Raw genomic sequence first — 24,652 nt, forward strand, 5'->3', positions numbered from 1 at the left:
TAGACCACCTAGCCGCCCTGACTCTGTTGTCATTAATTTCTCTCATAACCAGTGAGTTCAAATTTGTTTTCATGTGCCCGATTTGTATGAGTAAGAAATTCTTCTCTGCATGCACGATGTAAGGAGACTGTAGTGTGTAGATGTTTATGTTTACCCTTTTCAATCCTTTGCTTCCGATGAGAAGCCCGTAAGACGGCAATGCCGTCTAATAAATGGCGGCTAGGTGGTCTAGTGGAGTAAGTCTCCGGTAAAGCATCGCTAGATTCCAGGTTCGATTCCTGGCTCCGTCGTTAATTTTTCAAATTCACCAGTTGTTCAAATTTACATATTCTCAACAAAATTCTCTCGTAGATTAATGATTTGCACACCCGCATCTCATTTATTAGACGTCATTGCCGTCTTACGGGCTTCTCATCGGAAGCAAAGGATTGAAAAGGGTAAACATAAACATCTACACACTACAGTCTCCTTACATCGTGCATGCAGAGAAGAATTTCTTACTCATAGATAATAGCTAGTTTGGGCGTAGGCGCAAACATTCTACACTTATATTCTACGTGCTGTCATGCTTCTGGGGGGTTCAAATTTTCAGTGACTAGAAGACATTTTCGATGTACACCTCCAAATGAACAATTTCCACCAAGATTCGCTTTGCTATATATGATTGTAGGGTTGGCTTACTTAGTGTCTGGACTACAAGAAAGGATTTTTCTTTAAACAAGTATGCACCAAATTTTAAGCAATATTCGTAACGTGTTTCTTGCGAAGGTATAATGGAAAGTGAGGTAAATGAGCACAGTGCGATTGTGCTGTTGAAAGGAATGCATGAGTGCTGTGTGTATTGGCCTGGTGACAAACAGCAATGGCGATGTTGTTATAATGAGTGTGTGTAGAGTATGCATGTTTTTGTGTGAGCTTGTGGGAGATTTGCATGAATTTAGTATCACAGCTTCTAATCGTAAGGTAATTCCACCACCGAGGGGCTACCATTCGTCAAAGTGGGTCAAATTCACCTAACTTCAGAACCGTAAATAACTCCAAAGCTACATGAAGTAACTTTACATGATTTCAAGTGATTTCAAGTGATTTCAAGTGATTTCAAGTGACTTCAGGTAACTTCGTGTGACTTCACAGTAATTTTTTACGGTGAACACTTGATTTCAGGAGTGGCTGCCCGTCGGCCAGTATTATCACATTCATAACGAAAGTTGCGAGTTTAGTTACCCATTACGCGATCTAACCCTCACAGAAAAAAACCCCAACTTGGGCGTAAATTCGTACCCCAAACTTTTTTTTTATGGGAAATTAGCATTATCTATAAGTTGAGGGTACGAATTTACATCCAAGTTGGGGTTTTTTTCCGTGAGGGAATGTTATCAATATTCTGGCAGTATTGATCTTGCATTGTTTTGAATACGGTAAGTTTTGAGTGAGGTATTTCGGGTTTAACTGCGGGTCAAAGTTCAAGTACCCACATTCACCGCCATTAAAACAGACGAAGATGGACACATGTAGACCTTAATTCAAAGACAGCTAGTTTTTCTGTCGGGTCAATTACGTTGGTACCGCAGATTCAGGTTGCAATGCCACTGCCGGCCGGCCGCTACAGGTTGAATCTGCATTACCAACGTAATTGACTCAGCCGAAAAACTAGCAGTCTCTGAATTAATGTTCACATGTATACTTGCACTATTCTTTAGACTTCGAAGTGCCATATGCTGACGTGTATTTGGAGGTACCTAATTTTCTTCTTCGTGTTGGATTATCTTCAAGATCAGATATCTTCGTGCGAGAAAAAGGATACGTTTGTACTGGGAATATTGTAAGATGCTGCGAGATCTCGTCACAGCGTTGACATTAAAGTTTCATACTATTCATACCATGAAGTGTCCTCCTCGATATTACGAAATTTTTGTAGGAAACATTATTTGTACTACCTTAGTATCCCGTGTTATTTTGTTATTTTAATTAAAAATGGCGCACCCGTCTTAATATCTACCATCCGTCCATTTTTAAAAGCAAGTCAATAATTACTAATGTGAAATTTTTTGAAAATAAATTTCGCATCATTGGTTTCAGAAATTTTGCAAGTAAAAAAAGGAATATATAATCGTACTGCATTTGTGAAATGTAGAGAATAAAATCTTTGTTTCAATATGTCGTACAATCGTATTAGGAAAAACTTTGAATAGTATATAGTACGATATTAAGAAACAGGCATTTGAATATTTTTTTAGATTATCGTTTCGACAACACATATCAAAATGGGTGCTTGAACGCTTTTTTCCCCTGTTTATTTTGCGGTAAATAATTTGTAGCAACCAAGCGATGAAATGTTCGGGCAAGTGTGTTGGCGGCGCAATTTTTTTTCTCTGAACTTTATACAAAAATCAGTGTAAGCAATATTTCATGGTATTTCTCAAAAAGTTTTACAATATTGAATCGTTTTGTTTCAAAAATTCTAATATGCACGAGAAATTAAATATAAATATACAGAAAATAGTTTTTTTTTTTGCGATAACTATAATCAAGACAGCGATATGAGCTTGAAATTTGTCATCAGGCAGTCTATGGCCAATACAAAACATCAGTTAAATGCACAAGGTATTTTAGACTTGAAATTCCAATTTGAAATTACCTGTGACAATTCTCCATCAGAATATCTTCTTTTAACGCCATGTTGATTTTGCTGAAACGAATTAAACTTCTGATCAAGAAGTTGCTGCATCGGTGGTGATTGGATCGTATAATGAACCTGTGCTTGCATGTGCCCATTCTGGTATTGTATTTGTTGCGTATGATACTGAATCTGTGCTTGAACTTGTGGCGGGGGTACGCAATGCATAGGCAGGTTTGCCGGAGGGAGCTGAACCTGAAATATCACATTTTTACAAATGATTATTATTTGTCATTAAGGGGGATATATACCCTACAGTTGTTCGAAGGTCCCTGTTTCGTCTGGGATGACGGGTAAACGAATCAGCACACTTCAATATTATTTTTTATTTTATATTTGTCCTTTTGTTTTATTATATATTTATTGTAATGTGTGCATGTGTGCTCGAAGCGGTAGCGTGTGAGAACATCACGTTAGTGTTTTGCCTAATTGCTGAAAATTGAAGAGAATTTAATTAATCAAAGGATTTCCTATTATTGGGTTCAAACAAAGACCGATCTTGCAGACCCTCTGATATAGCTAGAGTTTTGCAGACTCGGAAGTTACCAGAGCTGCCTTTTCGAAGATAAGACTTGTTAGCCGGTGCTCTCCTTTCGGAGACACGGGATGGGAAAACCAGAGCCGCCCTCCTCCTAAGACATGGATACAGAAACCGAAGCTGAAAACTCCTGATTTATTTGATTGCGATTGACTAAACTACAGACCAGGGTGTGAACCGTGGTTGTATATCAGACTATACTTCACCAGGTATTGTTCCTGGACTCGAATCGCTCAGAGCCATCCAACTACCTTAGTTTGATTAATCACCGTCTGTCGGTGATATCGATTTAGATCTTTAGTAACAGGGAACAGAAAACAGTTGTGTTGAATAATTATCAAATTTTAATCAACCAAATCGAAACATAAATTAAATCATAGTTTAACGTTTATAAAATTAATTATGTAAAGCAAAATTAAACAAATAAAATAAATTTTCAAATTAACAGAATTTCTCCGTTCTGCTCCTATTGTATTCTAAATAAAATTGCTCTATCGCCTATACCTGCACTCTCTATCTTTTCAACATTCTAGAAATCTCGTGCTATCGTGGATTCTATCTTGTACATGATCTCTATTTGTTGAATTTGAAGCGCTATGCTTGAAATTTCATCTAACACAAAATTTAAAGCTAAGTTCGAGTACGCCCTCGAGGTGAGCGACGCCGCGTTTCTGAGTGGGTCAGCTCAGCACTGTGCCTGCCATCTACTGAAGTCTAGTGAGGAGGCACTCTGGCGCACCTGTATTTATACCGCCCGAGAACCTTCCGTGGTGCCACACCGCCGCTGTCGATATCGCGAAACCCTGTCTGTGAATCGTGTGTCTGTGCTACGATCTTGCATACAAGTCTGGAAACTGTAGTGGTGGGGGTATGTCCTCTTATTGAAGCACCGGCCATTTCGCCTAGTGACCACGAGTGGCACTGCCATAGAGGGGTTCAGGCTGTGCTAGAGAGATGGAAACAGGTCCGTCCGTGGATTTGAAATCTGTTTCCGTCTTTCTCATACAGCCTGAATCCCTCGATAATAGCGACACTCGTGGTCACTAGGCGAAACGGCCGGTGCTTCAATAAGACGACACCCCCACCAATGTGTTAGATACAACGACTATCTTTGTTCGGGAACTCTGGTGGCAGATAGCGAAACTACCTTAATGTAATTTTGTTACGAGTCTAATCTCAGATATTTTTTTTTTGAACTCTATGGTAGTCAATAAGAAAGAAACGAGAAGATAAAGCTTCCCGTTCTTTTCGCCGATTCGTTATACCTTGAATATCAAGTATTTTGTGTGTAAGATTAAAGACTATAAATAAAGGATTGTTCTAACAAATTATATACAGACCATCATAACCACTACCAATAACAGGTTATGGGCCCAGGTACGAAGAATCATTAAATTTATCCGGATAATAAAAAAGACACACACAAAAATGGCGGAAGGCTCACGTTTTAAGATAGAGAAGCTGAACGGCGAAAATTACGAAGTATGGTGCTATAAATTAGAATCAATTCTCATAAAGGATAAAGTGTGGAACGTAATAAGGGACGATGCACCATCTGCAGTAACAAACGATTGGACAGAACGTGACGATCAAGCTGGTGCAACAATTGGACTTTTAGTCGAAGACAGCCAATTGCACCACGTCAGGAGCGCTACGACAGCGCGTGCAGCTTGGGACTCGTTAAAGAATTATCACCAAAAGGCAACTCTATCCAGCAAAATTTTGCTATTAAAAAGAATTTGTAGATTAACACTAGCGGAAGGTGGTAATATGGAGGACCACATCACTGAAATGTCAAATTTGGTTAATAAGTTGGCCGCGTTAGGAGAAACACTAAAAGATAACCTAGTAGCCGCTATGCTTCTCGGTAGCTTACCAGACTCATACAGTGCGTTAATTACAGGCCTGGAGAGCAGATCGGAAAATGAACTCACAATACAGTTGGTAAAAAGTAAACTCATAGATGAATATAAGAGGCGAAAGTAGACAGATACAGATAAAAATCAAAATGAATCGGCAATGAAGATTGACAGCGAACAGCACAAAAGAAAAACCTGTTTTTTCTGTAAAAAGGATGGACACTATAAGAAAGAATGCAGAAAATATAAAGCCTGGAAAGAAAAAAATGAAAAAGCGAAACAAGTCGATGAAAATGAATCATGCTTCATGATGACTACACCCGAAGATCTGGAGATAAGTGGGGAATCATGTTTTGGTGCAAGAGGAAGTCAAAAGAAAAATAATACTTGGTTCGTTGATTCAGGCGCAACTAGTCATATGGCAAATTACAAAGAATGTTTAACCGAGTTTAATCCGAGAAGAAAAGGTCATGTGCGCCTGGCTGATGAACAACTGTTATGCGAAATAAAGGGTATCGGAACGAGTATCATAAGATGCAAAACCAATAACGGTAACACATCAAATATGGAAATAAAAAACGTTTTGTACGTACCAGAACTAACGGCAAGTTTATTGTCAGTTAAAAGGTTAGCAGCTGAAGGATATAAATTACTGTTCGAAGACACCGAATGCAACATAATGAAATATGGAAAAATTCAAGCTACAGCTAGTCTGTCACCCGAATTATACGAAATCAAGACTGTAGAAAGAACATGCACAACAACAGAAACTGGACACAACGATGACTGCCAACATACTTGGCATAGGCGTTTTGGACACCGAGAAACACGTGCAATTAAGGAACTTGAATCAAAGGGATTAGCAACAAATATAAAAATCAAGGAATGCGGTATACAAGAGATATGCGAGAGCTGCATAAAAGGTAAAATGACTCGGAAACCCTTCCCAAAGGAATCGTACAGTAAAACTGAACAAATATTGGACCTCATATATACTGATGTTTGCGGCCCAATGCAAACTATGACACCAGGTAACAAACGGTATATACTAACAATAATTGACGATTATTCCAGATACACTGAGATATACCTCATGCAATACAAATCAGAAGTAGCTTCGTACCTGAAAGATTTCATAGAAATGACAAAAACAAGGTACCGAGATAAACCAAAATTTATACGTTCAGATCGAGGAGGAGAATACCTTAACAAAAATTTACAGAATTACCTAAAGAATGAAGGGATTCAAGCGCAATACACAACAGCTTATTCACCCCAATAAAATGGGGTCGCTGAAAGAAAAAACAAAAGTCTTTTAGAAATGGCAGGATGTATGCTGTTTGATGCGAATTTACCAAAGAAATATTGGGGTGAAGCAGTTGATACAGCTAATTATTTACAAAACAAGCTGCCATCGAAAGCAATTGACAAGACACCTTATGAGTTATGGCACAAGAAAAAACCAGACGTAGGAAACATACATATTTTTGGATGTAAGGCGTATTCACAAGTACCAAAGGAACACAGACAGAAACTAGACGAGAAAGCAGAAGAACTTACATTTGTCGGATACCCTAAGGAGTCTAAAGGTTTTCGTCTACTGGATACAAGAACAGACTGTATAAAAATCAGTCGAGATGTAATATTCTCTGATCATCAATCAAAGATCACTGAAAACAAAACATCGCAAGAAATAACCTTTACGCCTAAAATATCGCCAAATGAAGAAACCAAAGATGAATACACTGATGGAAGTTCATCAGATTCGACGGACGAATATGAAGACTTTCCCGTTGAAACAAATGATGGAGAAACTCAAGATGAATCACAAATTGAAATCAGAAGATCTCAAAGAACGAATAAAGGAATACCACCAAGTAGATACAGAGATATATCAGGATTAACAACAGAAACAGAAGAACCAACAACTCAAAAGGAAGCAATATCTGGACAAAATAAAGAAGACTGGATAAATGCGATGAATGATGAAATTGAATCTTTAAGAAATCATAATACATGGGAAATAGTACCAGCACCAAAAGATAAAGACATCATCACATGTAAGTGGGTATTTAAAACAAAAGAAAACGCCGAAGGTGACACTAGAAAATATAAAGCAAGACTTGTCGCCAGAGGTTTCTCACAAAAGTACGGTACAGACTACGACGAAATATTCGCCCCTGTGGTGCGACAAACTACTCTTAGAATACTTCTAACAATAGCAGGCAGAAGAGGACTAGTGATAAAACATCTTGATGCAAAGACAGCATTTTTGAATGGCCCGCTAAGGGAAACAAATAATATGAAACAACCAGAAGGTTACATCGTCGAAGGATCAGGGGAAATGGTCTGTAAATGAAATGAAAGTATCTACGACTTGAAACAAGCTGCAAAGGTCTGGAACGATCAACTAAAGAAAATTCTTCTGAGATACGAATTTCAACAGAGCAAAGCTGATCCATGTTTATACATAAAAAGAAAGAATGAGGAAGAAATCTACCTAATAATACATGTGGATGATTTCTTGATCGCAGGAAAAGGGATGAAGGACATCGATAATGTGATTGCTTTCTTGAAGAAACACTTTATTTTAAAGGACCTTGGATTACCACAAAACTACTTAGGAATTGAGGTAACAAAAAATCAAGACGGATTCTATAACATAAATCAACCAAAATACACACAAAATTATCAGAAAAATTTGGATTTCAAGACGCGAAGCCATCAAACATACCTTTAGATCCAGGATATCTAAAAACTAAAGAAGACAAAAGGCCAATGAAACAGAGTGAGAAATATCAACAGCTGATCGGAGCCCTATTATATATTGGAGTAAATTCAAGACCCGATATAGCAGCAAGCGTTAGCATACTAAGTCAACACAATCAGCAACCATCAGAAGAAGATTGGACCGAAGCAAAAAGGGTTCTACGCTACCTAAAGGGGACAAAAGACAGAAAATTGACACTAGGAGACAAGAATGGAAAAAACGAATCAATCGGATATGCTGACGCAGATTGGGCAGAGAATAGGTTTGACAGAAAATCTAATAGTGGATATTTATTCAAACTATTCAGTGCAACAGTTAGTTGGGGATGTTGAAAGCAAAATTGCGTTTCATTATCATCTACAGAGGCTGAATATATAGCCCTCGCAGAAGCCTGTCAAGAAGCTATTTGGATTCGAAAGTTGCTGACAGATATACAGGAGGAACCACACGGAAAAATCATCATAAATGAAAACAATCAGAGTTGCCTAAAGTTGACACAAAATCAAGGTTTTAGTCACCGGAGAAAACACGTAGACACTAAATACCATTACGTAAGGGACTTAAAAGAGAAGGAAATGATGGACTACATTTATTGCCCGACAGAACACATGTTGGCAGATATGTTGACAAAGCCGCTGTAAGCTGTAAAATTAAAAAATATATCTGAAAAATGCGGGTTATCGGATTACTAAGACTACATGAAGTATTCGTTGAGGGAGGGTGTTAGATACAACAACTATCGTTGTTGCGGAACTCTGGTGGCAGATAGCGAAACTACCTTAATGTAATTTTGTTACGAGTCTAATCTCAGATGTTTATTTTTAACTCTATGGCAGTCACTAAGAAAGAAACAAGAAGCTAGAGCTTTCCGTTCTTTTCGCCGATTCGTTATACCTTGAATATCAAGTATTTTGTGTGTAAGATTAAAGACTATAAATAAAGGATTGTTCTAACAAATTATATACAGACCATCATAACCACTACCAATAACACAATGAAATTTTGATCGAGTTTCCAAGCTTGTATGTTGCAAGATTGTGCTGTAGAGCTAGCAGAGCGATGTCAGCAGACCACCACAAACACGATTCATCTCGCGTGAGAATAACTCGATGTACACGTAAATAAATTCAAGGAGCTTCGTGAAGTGAACCGGAAGTGCATCGAGTTGTTTTCACACGATTCTGCTCAAGCAATAAAATCTGGAAGGGATGAACTTTTTTCTAATACTGAAATTCTCCCGTTGCACTTTGAATAAATTCGTGAATAAATTCGAGAAGCTTCGTGAAGTGAACCGAAAGTGCATCGAATTGTTCTTACGCGATTCTGCTCGCGGCTGGGTGTCTCAGTCGTCATTTTACGAATTTCATATTCGAATTTGTATTGACCATGGTAGTCAGTAGGTGAGTGATTTACAATAAATAGGAAATAATGGTTTTAATGCCTAATAGTCGATAGCCTGGTTCCATTTCAAACCGTCCAGCATGGTCGGAACGAAAAATTCAAACGACTTGTAAATAATTTATATGATTCTTTGGGTAATTTAAGGGGACCCGTATTTGGTCATTTTGCTCTAAAAAATTTCATCTCTGCACGGCTATTACCATTTTTTGTCAAAAACTCGTTTTTACAGATTCCGTAAATTTACTGTTTTTTCTAAAGTGCTATAACTTTTGAACGAATCAACGGATTTGAGTGATTTTTTTCCAAAATGTGCGTATTTTTATTTTCTTTCAGAAAATTCCAAGTTCAGGAAGATTGACACAAAATCGCCGGAGTTATTCAACGTAATGTAAGATGATCCGAAAAAATTCAACCCCGATTTTCGGGAATTGCATTTTTTTTTTCTCTCACCAATTTTTTTCCGAATAGTTCTTTAAAGATACTAACTCTTCGCACAAGTTTCGTTAGCGGATTAGTTCTGTAAAAAGAGTTATAAATTTTTCAATATCACAAATTTTTTATATTTTCAGGTAGCTTATATTTTGTACTGTAAATCGATTTCTTTATGTCGCTACATTGTTTCTTTATGTTTAATACATGTATACGACGAAATAAGTGGGTAGGAAATATTATAGTGAAAAGAAAAAAATGAAAAACTACATAGTTATAGTGAATTCATGTTTATTGTAATATTGAACTGTTTTGGGATTAATATAGTCTTATTTTTAAATGGATTTTTCATACTTTTCCTACCCACTTATTTCATCGTATATATAAATTTAAGGTAGTACCGTGATAGTAGCAGTCCTCAACTTTCAGAAAAATATCCCCTGTATAAAACATTATAACTAACCTAAAAAGTAGTTGAGATACAGTACACCTTTGCACCTCCTCTCACATGCGCAGAAGTATAAAAATTATCCCATTACGTCTTTTGTCTGACTTCGCAACGTTGCATTCTCACTCAGGATCTCTTACCCCTCAAGCATGTGTTACAGAGAAATGTATTGTTTTGAAATCAATTTGAGGTTAGTTATAATTGGAGACTGAAAATAATAAACAATGACTTTGCGATTAAAAAACGGCAGATTTGTCAAAAAAAGGACTGCTGATAAAATCAATAATGCCTTAGCAGGTATGTCTAATGCTAAAAAACCAAAAGTTGAAAATGCACTTGACGGAAAGGACGGAGATAAAATTCCTGATGAGAATGGGATAGTTACGTGGAAAGTAATTGCAAAAAATCTGAAATGCACAAGCTGCAGAAGTCTTTTGGATTTAGAGAAGCTTTATGAGATCAAAAACGAAGGTTTCCATTCAAAATTTAAAATAAAGTGTGATAAATGTGCAAAGCTTAATAAGGTCAACACTGGAGTAAAAAGCAAGACAGTCTCTGATATTAATTCATCCGTGGTACTTGGTAAGTTATAAATATTATATTTCAATGAATATAATTAATTATACACCTAATTATTATCAATTTATTAATATCTATTATATTAATACAGTGTTATGGTTTAATTAAAAACTACATATATAAATGTACTTAGTTTATTATATAATGTATTAATTAATTATGTGTTTCAGGAGCTATCCATTCAGGTGTAGGAAACACCAGTTTAAATAAGATTCTAGCTTGTGCAAATTCACCTCAAATAAGAAATCAACTATATAAAAGATATGAGGTTATAGTTGGCAAAGCTATTGAATCAGAAGCAAAGGCCAGTTGTAAGCGAACTGCGTCAGAAGAGAAGAGATTGGTCATTAAAAATGTAAAGAAATTATGCGATACATTGTAAGCATTTATTTCGATTTATTTAAAATATTGACAGAGCTCATGCAGATAAAATAATAATTATAAATCACATTTTTACTCCAAGGTTTTCTGATAGCAAAATATTATTGCATTGTAATTAATTGAATTGTGACATAATCATGGCTAAAAATTGTAAATATTTTTGTGGAATTTCTATCATATATTTGAAATATTATACATTATTGGATGATTTATAATTATTATGTTATTATCAAATGTATAATATACGGCAAATTAAATTTTAACTTGAAATATGACTTGTGATTTTCTTGTTTAACTGTCACAAAGGAGAAATTGAGTATTGCTGTCATAGCTTTAGGTAAATAGTTTATAATTGTAAATCGCGCACTTCAAAATTATGTACTTTACCGAAAATTTTTTGTTGTATGTTGTACATTTGATATTGAATTGAATTAATAAATAAAATAAAAATAAAAACATGATTGGAAATTTCATGAAATTTTGTCGTTCAATTTCAGGCCTCCCGAAATCACCAAAGACATTTTTCCTCAACTTGACATCCTCAACACCTATTCACAGAATAATAATTATTTATTTGATAATGCTTTAGGTGAAATAATAAATATAATAGTATCATTTGATATGGGTTGGACAAAACGTGGTAATGGATGTAGCTAGGACAGCTTAAACGCTTATAGTACAATTATTGGATTTTTGTCGGGAAAAATTTTGGATTACACGACGAAAAATCGAAAATGCCGGAAATGCTATATGGGTCGTAAAAAAGAAGACCATGACTGTCGATTAAATTTTTACGGTAGTGCTAAGGCTATGGAGGCTGCGGCAGGAGTTGAACTTGTCAATCACAGCACCATCTTAAAGGAAGCTGGTCTTCAAGTACGGGCCATCATAGGAGACGAAGACAGTTCTATGATTGCTGCTGTACGAGCAGACGATCGAACTCAAGAATTTTATAAATTGTGTGATAAAAATCACTTGACCAAGAATTTCGGGACAGCATTGTGGAAAATGCAATCGAGTTATAAAGAATTGGCTAGACAGGGTATTTCTCCTCACATTAAAAAATGCTTCTCATATGCTGTGTCTCAAAATAAGGGGAAATCTGAACAGTTGGCTATAAATTTGAAGCAAATACCTGATCACTTATTCAGTAGACACGAAAATTGTGGTAATTGGTGCAATCCTAATAAAAAGCATACTCTCAGTCTATCAGATGAAACTTTATACGGTGCATTAGTTAACTTATTTGAAGTATATGCCGCTAACTCGCATAAATTCTTTGTAGCGGCTTCAAGCCAAGGCAATGAGAGTTTTAATAATGTTGTAGCTCATAAAGCTCATAAAAATAAATGTTTGAGCACAAGTGCTGCTTGTGATATCAGAGTTGCATCTGATGTTTGTGTAAAAAATGATGGTGATACGAGTATTTTGAATATTCAAAAAAAGTTAAATTTTCCTAATAGACCTCAAACAGTTAAATACGTTGGTCGAATGGATATACACCGAGAGAAAAAAACGATATTTAACCAGTCAAAGGCTAAAAAAATATGTCGATTAGAATTGAAGAAAAAGAGAGAGCTTTCGAGGAAAAATAATGAACAAAGTGAGGGTATTACTTATGAAAGTAATTACGGGATTAATAGATTAAATTATTATGTTCGTGATAGCAAAAAGAGTAACATTATGGATGAACATGAAACAATTGTCGTTTACTTCGACATTGAAACTACTGGATTTGCAGCTGATGCTCATATTCTACAAATCGCTGCTATCTGTGATACAGAAGTTTTTAATGTTTATATGTATACACACCAAAACTAACATCTCCGCGTCAGCGAGTGCCGTTACTAAACTTCACCATAATCATGGGAAAAATTTATTTCATGATAAGAAGAAGGTACAAACTCTAAAGATTTCGGATGCATTAGAATCTTTCAGGCAATTTTTAAAAAAATTGTCTAAGGGTAGAAAGAAATGTTTGTTAGTAGCGCATAATGGCCGGTTTGATGTTCCTCGCCTTTTACGTGCAATAAGTAATGTAAATGCTTCGACTATTCTAGATTACTTATAGGTTTTGGGGATACTTTAACAACGTTTCGATCAGTATTAAGTGATAGAAAGGGTCCTGGTAAATTTAAATTAGAAAGTCTTAATCAAGATTTTTTAATTAATTCAGATGATGAGCCGCAATCATTTCACGATGCTGCTTATGACGTTTTAATTTTACAGAATTTAGTCCAAATACTTGACGTAAAAAAAAACTTGTTGGCTTCTTACAAGAAATGTCAAGTTTACTTGCAAGAATTTAATTTAAAAGTATTATGCAAGTTAAAAGATATTATTTCCTTGAACATGTGTAAAAAATTAGCTATGAATGACATTTCAGTTGATTATTTAGAAGAAATTTTCAAGCAAGGAGGTGATGACGTCGTGGTATGATTGTCTACTGAAAAAATTGACAATAAAGTAAGGATAACAAAAAAAAAGATATTATAGAAAATGTTTTAAAATTTTTAAGAAATGAAAATGTGCCAAAACTAGTGATTGATAAAGCAAAAAAAATATTTGTAAGAAAGAAAGAGTTTCTAAACAAAAGTAAAATATTAGTAGCATTTATTATTTTTCTAAGGTTAAAAATAAATGCCTTTGTTACAGACTTTATCGAGAACTGTAATTTTATGTAAATAAATATTTAATATATTTGTATTGTAGTTATTCATGATTTATCCCATTGATTATTAAAAATATTACCAATTTTTATTTTTTCTGTACCGTAACCTATATCCGCAAAGTTTTGACATTTATTTCAATTCGTTGGGCCTTTATTGCATTTTAAACTTCCCGCGTAGTGCAACGTTGCCAAGTCACTATTTCTCACGGGTCAGGTTATGAGAGAAAGTTTGAAAATCATTAAAAGCAACAAACTTTAAAAATTATTTACAAAAGAATTCATACTGCTTGTTTATGGTTTTTTTGAAAAAAATTACTTGTTGTATCCTCAATTAATAATTCTCAGTCTTTGAAAATAATTCTAAGAAAAGTATGGCTGTTATTAAATAAAATGCTCACTCTAACTACGGTCGGGATAGGGAATACATGTTAAATGTACGACTTTCGATTGCTAATATTCCAAAATTTAGTATCGCAAGGACTATTAAAAAAAATTCCTACGCATAAAGGACACTTAAAATTATGTGTATTCGAAAATTGAAAGATATTGTGAGAAAAGTGATTTCTCACGGTACTACCTTAACAGAACGAAACAATGTAGCGACATAAAGAAATCGATTTACAGTACAAAATATAAGCTACCTGAAAATATAAAAAACTCGTGATATTGAAAAATTCATAACTCTTTTTACAGAACTAATCCGCTAACGAAACTTGTGCGAAGAGTGAGTATCTTTAAGGAACTATTCGAAAAAAAATTGGTGAGAGAAAAAAAAATGCAATTCCTGAAAATCGGGGTTGAATTTTTTCGGATTATTTTACATTACGGTGAATAACTCCGGCGATTTTGTGTCGATCTTCCTGAACTTGGAATTTTCTGAAAGAAGATAAAAATACGCACATTTTGAAAAAAAATCACTCAAATCCGTTAATTCGTTCAAAAGTTATAGCACTTTAAAAAAAAACAGTAAATTTACGGAATCTGTAAAAACGAGTTTTTCACAAAAAATGGTAATAGCCGTGCGGAGATGAAATTTTTTTAGAGCAAAATGACCAAATACGGGTCCCCTTAAATTACTCAAAGAATCATATAAATTATTTACAAGTCGTTTGAATTTTTCGTCCCGACCTTGCTGGGCGATTTGAAATGGAACCAGCCATTACGAGTTGAATCCATTCGAATGTTCCTGCTAGTTAGACAATAGTGGTTCTACTCTGTTAACAGCGTCACCTTCTTTTCGAAAAATAAGACCGCTTTCTGTTAGCGAAATACGGGGAAGGTTTTTCTCTTTCTACTCCATGACGTATTTGATCTCTTTCCGTGTAATTTGAGTTTTGTTAATGAACTAGTTATTAGAGTTAAGTAACTCATAGTTTCGAGTACATCGCGTAAGTTTTATCGTTTTTGTTTTCTTAGTATTCGAATTTTCCTTGTAAAGGTACAAGCGTCTCGTCTTCACGCTGTAGCCGTGTAAGTATCAGTCATCTTTAATTTTATCATCTCGCGTAATTGTTGTTATCCAGTTACATATTTTAAATAATTGTTATTTAAATTTTCGTTTATAATAGTTTCATGATACTGTATTGAATATTCAGATTTTGTTTTGTACTATTGTTCATCTCATGTCGTGCTATTTGGGTTATCTATAATTTTGACGCTTGTTTCATAACAAGTAGCTTTACCATCTCTATATCCGGTATATTATCGGGGTTTTCTTGAAAAATCATTTCGATGTTTTGTTCTTGATTCTGTATGAATTCTCTTCCATTTTATTGTTTGATAGCGTACTATATTATCGAGCCTTCCGGAGCCGCTTGTGCGAAGCAGAGTATCACCGATCTGCTTCAACGACCCCGAATGAACTTCTATTCTATCTACTAACTTCCAATTGCGTTCTGTGTGTGTGTTAACCTTTTTACTCTCCGGCCTACATGCCGCTCTATCAAGTGCTGAAAGATAGTGCCTCGGATAAAAGCTGTACAGTCTACATTAAGAAAAATAATGCTATTCATGACAAGTTCGCCAAACTTGCCGCGGAACCTAAACCACCCAATCAACCCCCCTTGTGGTCTCTTTTTTTCAACAGTAAAAAGTATCCCCCTCTATCTTCCACTCCACATCGGAGTCCAAGTAGACAACAACCTACCTCCTCACATATGAACAACGTGACCGCAAGGAAAACTGGAGCCAAGCAGACCACTATTCTCCTCCCTCAGTAACCTTACGTCTAGACGCAACTCTGCCTCCTCCTCAGTCGAGAGTGAATTCTTCGCAACGCTAATTCCTGCCTAGACATGTGACGAATTTGACTCCCCCATGGAGACTGAACACCTTCTTAATATATCTCAGGACATCCCCTCCATTTCTGAATCCGAAATGAGAATGAGGGATTGAATGAAAACTGAAATTCGAAACTCCCTGGACGATTTTACTAATTTCCTATGTAAAAGAATCGCGGACGAATTCCCAAGCTCTGATCAAATAATAGTTAATATCAAAGCTTCGGAGGAGTTGTTTAAGCAAAAATGCCACAATCAACATGACTAGCAAGCTCTATATTTTACAACAGAATTGCCGCAGCATTTTTGGTAAGATCAACGAGTTTGAGGACTTCATTTATGAGTTTGATATTATTTGCCTTACAGAAACTTGGCTAGCTGACAATCAACTCCTAGCATATAAAGGCTTCAACACCCTGAGGAGGGACAGGCCTTTCCTCACTCCGTGTCGCGGCGTGGCTCTCCTCATTCTTAAACAAATATTTTATTAAAGATTGGACATCTTCTTCTTCCCCAGAAACTGGAGTGGCACATGGTCCAAATTAAGATTTCAGACACAGATTTGCACATTTTAAACGTCCATAGAGCTCCCAATAAATTTCTAACGCGTGCTGAATGGAAAGAATTCTTCCAGGGTCTCGCATAGTTTGAAAACCTCCGTGTTTGTGGAGACTTTAACTCACACCACTCTGCATGGGGGAGTCATTTTCTAAATCAAGATGAGAAATTTCTATGAGACACATTCGAGAACAGTGATCTCATCATTTTAAATGATGGATCGCCAACTAGAATCCACGCAGAACCTAATAAACGGAGTGTCCTGGGTTTGACTTTGGCTTCAGCACCGCTTTTCACTAGCATCTCCTGGCACGTAATGGAAGACCCATTAGGCAGCGACCACTTTCCTATCCACATTCGCCTGGGGGATCTCTCTCCACAGATTCCAAAGAAGAAATAAACTCGACCTTAATTATGTCAACTGGACAACCTTTAACAACACAATCATCCCTAAGCTCAACGATCTATCCAGAGAGGCCAATAATTTAAACACTTGATATATCCAACTTCTTAACTCTATATACGATTCCCTCCGGGCATCTGGAGGGAAGAACCTGGAGAACTCGCCTTTAAAGAAAGGATCACCTCCTGCTGGTCTCTGGTGAACTCAGGAGTGCTCCAACAAGGTGGCCTGTAAAAGATCGGCGACCATGCGCTTTAGTGACAACTCCTCTAAGGAGAATTTGGTATCATATAATAAGATAGACAAAGAGGTTAAAAATTTCCTCAGATATACCAAAAGAAATAGCATCAGAGAATTTTCTGCTCCTCGATTGGCCCGCAGACTAGGCTTGATAGGGTCTAGGGGTTAATCAAGGCCTTTAAAAGGAGATTCCACCTTCCCAAGACAGTTCCCACTCATTCCCCAGATGATAAAGACATAGCATTTGCATGTAGCAAGGTCTTTGTCCCTTTCGCGGTCGAAAACTATATCATTCCAGAGTCCGGAACCTACGACTGTATATTGGACGCTGATATCACTCAAGAAGAGCTGACTTTGTCTGTGCAATCTGCCAAAATTGGATCCTCTCCAGGAATAGACTTACAATTAATCACATATGAGGTACTCAGCTTCTAGCTCTATCTCTTCAACCTACTTCTTAGGTTAGGCGAATTCCCAGAGGATTAGTCTCATTACATAGTGTGTTTCGTACCTAAACCTAGATCTAAGGGATATAGACCAATTTCCTTCTCCACAGCCATCCTCAAAACCTTAGAGAGAATAGTCAACTTTAAACTACTCTGGTGGACCGAAAACTGCCATATATTTCCGAAATGTTTTTACGGTTTCAGAAAAGGCAAATCGGTTAATTATAACATCACTGTTCTCACAACTGACATCTCCATAAGTTTCTTAAAGAAGGAATACTTTGCTGGTGTATTCCTGGATATTGAGGGAGCGTTTGATAATGTGATCCCCAAAATTCTTATCCAAGATCTAATTGAACACGGCATCTCCGACCGAAGCGTGGGATTTACAAGACAGGTAATCTGGCGAATGGTGCTCCATGATAGGACCCGGAGAGCAGATCTGGGTGTCAGACTTACAAGCCTCGGCCTCCCCTAGGGTTCTGTTCTCAGCCGCATTCTTTTCAATACCTGCATTAGACCTATCCTTAACAATATCGGTCCCAAAACTAAAACCCTCACATACGCCGACGATGTGGTAATATATTCCTCCCACCGGGAACTTCATATTGCTCTTGATGAAGTTTTAGCCTCCCTAGAATCCATAAACTCCTAGCTCTAACACAGAGGCCTAATGGTCAGTACGAAGAACTCAGCTCTGTGTATTCTCTAGGAGACTTCTCGGCAACTTACCTATCAACATTCAATTCAACAATTCCCACATTCACAACCTATCTACCCACTTAGTTTCTTAGTTTCACTTCCGTTAAATTCTTAGGCGTAGACCTAGATAGAAAGCTCGTTTGGGTAACCTACATTGAATATAACAGGTCCAAAGCCATCCAAACCTCTCCGTACTTTAGGCTATTTTGAGTTTTACGTGGGGAGGTCACCCCGCAACAATGCTAATCGTGTTTAAGAGATTTGTGAGAGCTCTCCTTGACTGGGGAGCGTAATTAGTTGGTAACGCCTCTAAATGTCATCGGTCAAGACTCGAATCGGTTCATGTGTAGATGTTATGTTTACCCTTTTTAAATTCTTGCTTCTGATAAGAAGCCACGCAAGACAGGCAAAGCCGTCTAATAAATGATATGCGGATGTGCAAATCATTAATTACGAGAAGATAATTGTTGAAAATTGACAATTCGAAAATTTGGTGATTTCGAAAAATTAAGGACGGAGCCAGGAATCGAACCTGGCGTCTAGAGATGCTTGACCGGAGCCTTACTCCACTAGACCACCTAGCGGCCCTGACTCTGTTGTCGTTAATTTCTCTCATCACCAGTGAGTTCGAATTTGTTTTTGTGTACCTGGTATGTATGTATAAAAATTTTCGTCTCTTCAAGCACTGTGTATAAGAATGTAATGTGTAGATGTTATGTTTACCCTTTTTAAATAAATATAGTACATAAATATATTATTAAATAATATAGTAATATGGTTATACCCAAACTCCAACTAATGGAATCCCTACTTGACAGGCAAGGGCACAATCTCAGCTACACTGGTTTCTACGTTTACAAGGTATGGTCCTCGATAAGGAACACCGCATCCTGGATTAAATCTTCCAAAATCCCCACCTGCTATGACTTAGAATACCCGGCTATTTTTAATCCAACCAGCACAAACAGCTTCTTCGGACTTCGCATAAAACGAGCTCCATCTTCTGCTACATATTTAAAACTGACCTGTAGGTCGGACTTTCCAGACTTTCTTCAAATTTACTCCGACGGTTCCAAATCCTCTTTACCTCCGAACGTTTCTTGCCGCGTTTTAAATAAATTTATTCATTTCGTTTCGTTTCTTTTATATCTATTTACTTTAAACTTTTGGGTTCCATTTTTAGCGTGCCCGCGCGAGTCTCAGCTTTCCTTGTAAGGCGAGCCGGTAGCACATCCCAATACATGCTGAAACGCGATATTTTATATCCCGTCACATGGGATATTGTAATGCACTCTTCCCTCCACAGAATAACATATAAACAGCGAAGGCACGTCTGAGGTCAATACTCCAGAAAGAATGACTAGCTAATTTTATTCAGAATGTCTTGCATTTTTCGCTTGTAATTAATATCGCTCGCCTTTTGTCAATATATTCGATACTATTACTATTCTCTACTTGACTGTGTTTATCTGTTGCATACGACCCCTCCCCTCTACCATTATCTTGTCTATACTGAGCCGGCTGTGCAAAACCATCGTAGAACCTGATCGGTTCTTCCCTTGTATCTTCTGTAATTACCTTATATCTGACGCTACTGCATCTGGCGCCCAACAATAGTACCTTTATCGTTAATTATCTCCTTATTCTGATCAGTACCTATGCCGTAGGGTAACCGGACTTTAGCCCTCACGATTATCTATTTAAAATAAAATTAATTCCGGTTACAATGCATACATACACCCAGACGCCCATCCGAAAATGGCCAGAGGTGTTTCTCTAGATCTCAAAACATCGAACTCCAGTGAAAATTCAACTTTTTATTTTTGGGGTGATTACATTAACTTCTTATTTTTCTCTGAAAACAGGGAATCGAGAAGTTAAAAATTGAATGAGTTTATATCTCATCTACATTTTAAGACAGGATATTTGGAAATAGTTTTAAGTTTAATAACGCCTAATTGTTTTATGGCCACAATTGATTTAAAAGATATATCTTGTTGAATACTTATGTTCGTTAATCTGAGAAATAACCGGTTTCTCCTTTCATTGAGCTTTTTATGAACTCGATTGTCTCCCTTTTGAAAATTGCATTGCTCCACAAGTCTTTAATAAATTTATGAAAACTCTGGCTCATTTTTTGAGATCCAGAGGTCTAAGTTCTCGAGGTTAAGAGTGTTAAGACAAGTTGGGAGAGTGCGCTCAAAAATATAAAACAAACGAGAAGCATGCTCAAGTCATTTTCATCACACGTGCATAAAAAATGGGGCTTTGCGTAGCAGTTTGGCCGGACGAAAGTAGCCAGTCTCATCTTAGTTTTATAAAGATAGGTTCGCGCATGCCGAGTCCATAATTGCTTCATTTTCGTCTCTAGGGAGAAGAAATTGACCACTCGCGTCCCACAAAACTACTACGCAAAGTTCGACCACTTTTCATTCACTTGCTATAAAAATTATCGTGTGTGATTCGGGCCAAAAGTTACCGATCGTAACTCACGTGATTGTCACCCTCTCTTCGCTCAGGTGCAAACTTCACACTTTGGCCAAGCAATAGAGCAGAAAATAAGTGTTTCTGTGACAAAAATACTAGCGGAATTCCGAATGTGCCATCATTACACGAAAGGCAGTCCGTAATTGTATTTTTTATGTTTGTTACTCACAACAATGGTCTAGAATTTTTTATTAACGTTTATACGCAAAAAAACGTGATTTTGAAGGTTGCTTGCTTATAGAATCGAAACCAATGAAGCAATCTTGATACTATCATGACACAAGTTGTAGAGAATCAAAATGCGAACAAATCATCTTGATGCTGTCACGAGACGAGTTGAAGAGAAACAAAATGCGAGCTTTGAAACGACTCGATCGGATCATTATTAGCGGAGAAAATACCAAAAAAACAGAAAAAATCTTCATTCTTTCAAAATTTCATAACTCCGTTATTTCTCAAGCCATAGTGCTGGTCCTTAGAACAAAAGTAGTGATTGACATGTTCTTCATTCACGCACAAGATAGGCGCCATCGGATGAATAGTTTTTGCACAATCGCGATTTGAATTTTTAATACACTATCTTTCGCAGCGTCTAGATGGGTTACGAATGGTCCGATTTCAATTTTCCAAAAAAATTTTTGAAAAGATAAGACACTTCAAAACGTATATCATAATTTTATGCCAAAATGCTGCACTATAGGTGAAAAATGATCCCGAACATGACTGAAAACGACCGAGCGCAAGAACGCAGTCGAGTAGTGGGGATTGTACAAGGGGAGGCGCATGTGTAATAATAGAAGCGCACGGTGCGAGATTTATCAATCTTTTAACTCGATTATTTCAGCAACCACTGGAGCTATGTCAATTTTTTTATTTTCTATTATGGGGTAGCTGAACCACAGGAAACTGATTCTCCATTCAGATGTCACAAAAAATCAGCGGAAAAGCTGCAATTGAATGGTTTTTAAAAATATCCTTACATGAATATGAAATAGATGAAAAATAAACGAAGAGGAACATGATTTATTATAGTACATGATCATCGACAAAGCTCCATTGGTTGCTGAAATAATCGAATTAAAAGATTACTAAATCGTGCGCGATGCGCTTCGATTATTATATATGCGCCTCCCCTCGTTTTCAATCATGTTCGGGATCATTTTTTACTCCAATCTTGTCTGATTTGGTCGTGGATGATTCAGAAGACGATTGTTCAAACAAACTTGATTTTACGCTTCCATTCTATTTCAGATTTGTTAATAACATAATCACTGATGTTCCTTCCAACAAAGGCGATTCAATTCTAAATGTCTGAACAATTCCACCCTCGGTTACGTATCACATCTGAAATAGAATGCAACCGTGAATTCAATTTTTTTGATATGCTTATTATCAATGAAAATCAGTTTATCAAAACGGAATGGTTCTACAAAGTCACCTGGTCACAGAGGTACTTAAATTTTCATTCTCACCATCCCAGATCATACAAGATTGGAAGGATCAATTGTTTGGTTGATAGAGCGATTAGATTATTTAGTATTGAATTTCATAATAAGAACCTTTCGTTGATCTATGATCTACTACGCAAGAACGATGATCCACCGATCCTTCTTAATAAACGTATACAAGAGAAATACAAGTCTGTTTGTGATTCTCATAATAATAATGAAGTAACTGTTGCACCTATTAATCCCAAAAACTTTGTTTCTATCCTTTATATTGTCAATCTATTCGAGTCTCTAAATAGAATTTTATCAAAATATAATATTCAATTTGTCGGTAAAAAAGTACATGATTTATCTTCCTTGTTTGATTCAGGTAAAGATTTTCTATCCTTGGACAAGCGTTCTTGCGTCGTTTAGAAATTTCTATGTAGACAAAGTAATATGTTATACGTAGGATAAACAAGTAGGCAGTTGCATACGAGAATCAATGAACATAAAAGAAACATTCATGAGCATGAGGATAATTACACAGCTCTAACGAGACATTAGATTGAATTTGATCATGCCTTCAACGATGATCAAGTCAGTATTTTAGATGTTGAACCTTTGTATTACAAACGCTTGTTGTTAGAAATATTTAACATTGTTGCACATCCTAATTCTCTCAATCTAAGACAGGATATTGAACATCTCAGCACAATTTACACTGCTGTGATACATTAACCATAACTACTAATTATCGACTGAACTTGCTCTCTACCTTATCTTTTTATGATATTTTCCTATCCATTTACATCGTAATCTCATTGTTGATGCTTCTTCCTACTTACTGATTTCGTTCTCTTTTCAGTTGCACGTTGGAGGATCTACTTGTAGAAAATCGATTTTTTGTCTGCTGTGTCTTTAAATTAATTTAAAAACTAAGATGAACGTTTGGGAGCTACGTATTGCTATTTTCATTACCACAATGGGCTTTTAGTCTACTTTGTTTTATTTAATGTTTTCTTTATTCTTCGTTTATAAGATGTGTAATATTCCACGTCATTATCAGGTAATTCCTATTGAAGGTTATGTCTGCACACGTGCCTTCGTTACTCATAATTATCTGTTATAAGTTTAAATATTTCACTCCTTTTACCAATTGCTCTTTTCTTGTCATAGATGGTTTTGTAAATAAATAATCGTTCTGACAAGGGCCGCCACTCGGGCCGAAACGTAAACAAAATTTTTGGTTGTCTGTTACTGATCTTCATATTCAAGAAAAAGTTTTAATTCAACATTATCGAGGTCAAGAAACTATTATTCATAATTTTTTATGTATTCTGTAACATTTTGCCATAAAACAAGGATACTTGTTTTGCACTACTTTAGTTCTATTTGACAAATTTTCTGGAAAAATAGAAATCGGACCATTCGTGACCTATCCACATACTCTGAAAGATAGTAAAAAATTCAAATTGCAATTGTGCAAAAACTATTCATCCAACAGCGTCTATCTTATGTACAAATAAAGATCATATTACATCTGTTCGAAGGTCCCATACTACGCCTTGAAAAATGACGAAGTTGTGAATTTAAAAAAAAAAAAAAAAAAACAAAGTTATGTTCTGTTTTGGATGTTTTCTCCGGTTCTCTGATCGAGTCGTTTCAAAACTTATTGTTTGCTTGATTTGTGTCACAAAGGGAGAATTCGAGGGGGATTGGATAGTCGGGGTTTTTGAATAACAACACAGTTGTTTCGCGGGTAATTTAGTGAATCACAACTTGCTCAGGCGTAAAAACCCTCCCGGAGTGGAGGGAGAAGCCTGAACAAGCCAGATAGTGCAACCAAGTTTTTTGACTGAAGTAACATAGGACCCGATTACATGAAAGTAAATCAGTTCTTGACCTCCCTTATGATGTAGAAAATTTTCTTGGTTATGTAGATCTTCCTATTCAAAATATCGAAATTATAAATCAACGTTTCGACCTTAGGATGTGGGTCATCTTCAGGACTGTTTATTGCATCTAGTACAAGAGAGCAAAAAAAATATAAATTTGGTGAATTTTAAATATGTTATATTTATATATTATTTTGAATTTTAAATTAAATAATCGAACAAATTTCTTAGATGTAATGATTATTAACAAATCCTTGACCATAGAAACCGATTGGTTTCAGAAACTGACACAAAGATATTTAAATTATAATTGGCATCATCCGAAATCCTGCAAGATAGGCACCGTTATTAATTTGATAGATAGGGGAATAGAACTTGCAAATGATTGCTTCATGATGAAAGTCTTGAAATAATAAAAGAAGTTCTTTTAAAAAATGATTATCCATGCAAATTATTACA

The 24,652-nt window shown here is 36.2% G+C and overlaps 1 protein-coding gene across 8 annotated transcripts in view; it reads right to left on the reverse strand.

Annotated features, from left to right (window-relative positions):
• Positions 1-24,652, reverse strand: part of LOC124224730 (uncharacterized) — a 219,499-nt gene that overhangs the window by 61,604 nt on the left and 133,243 nt on the right. For all 8 annotated transcript variants that reach the window (XM_069133619.1, XM_046636923.2, XM_046636924.2 and 5 more), the window contains one exon: positions 2,639-2,872. In XM_069133619.1, coding sequence (XP_068989720.1) covers positions 2,639-2,872 — 234 coding nt within the window. The remainder of the gene's footprint in view (positions 1-2,638; positions 2,873-24,652) is intronic.

The sequence above is a fragment of the Neodiprion pinetum genome, chromosome 1 (genome assembly GCF_021155775.2).
Source record: "Neodiprion pinetum isolate iyNeoPine1 chromosome 1, iyNeoPine1.2, whole genome shotgun sequence".
Taxonomy (NCBI): domain Eukaryota; kingdom Metazoa; phylum Arthropoda; class Insecta; order Hymenoptera; family Diprionidae; genus Neodiprion; species Neodiprion pinetum.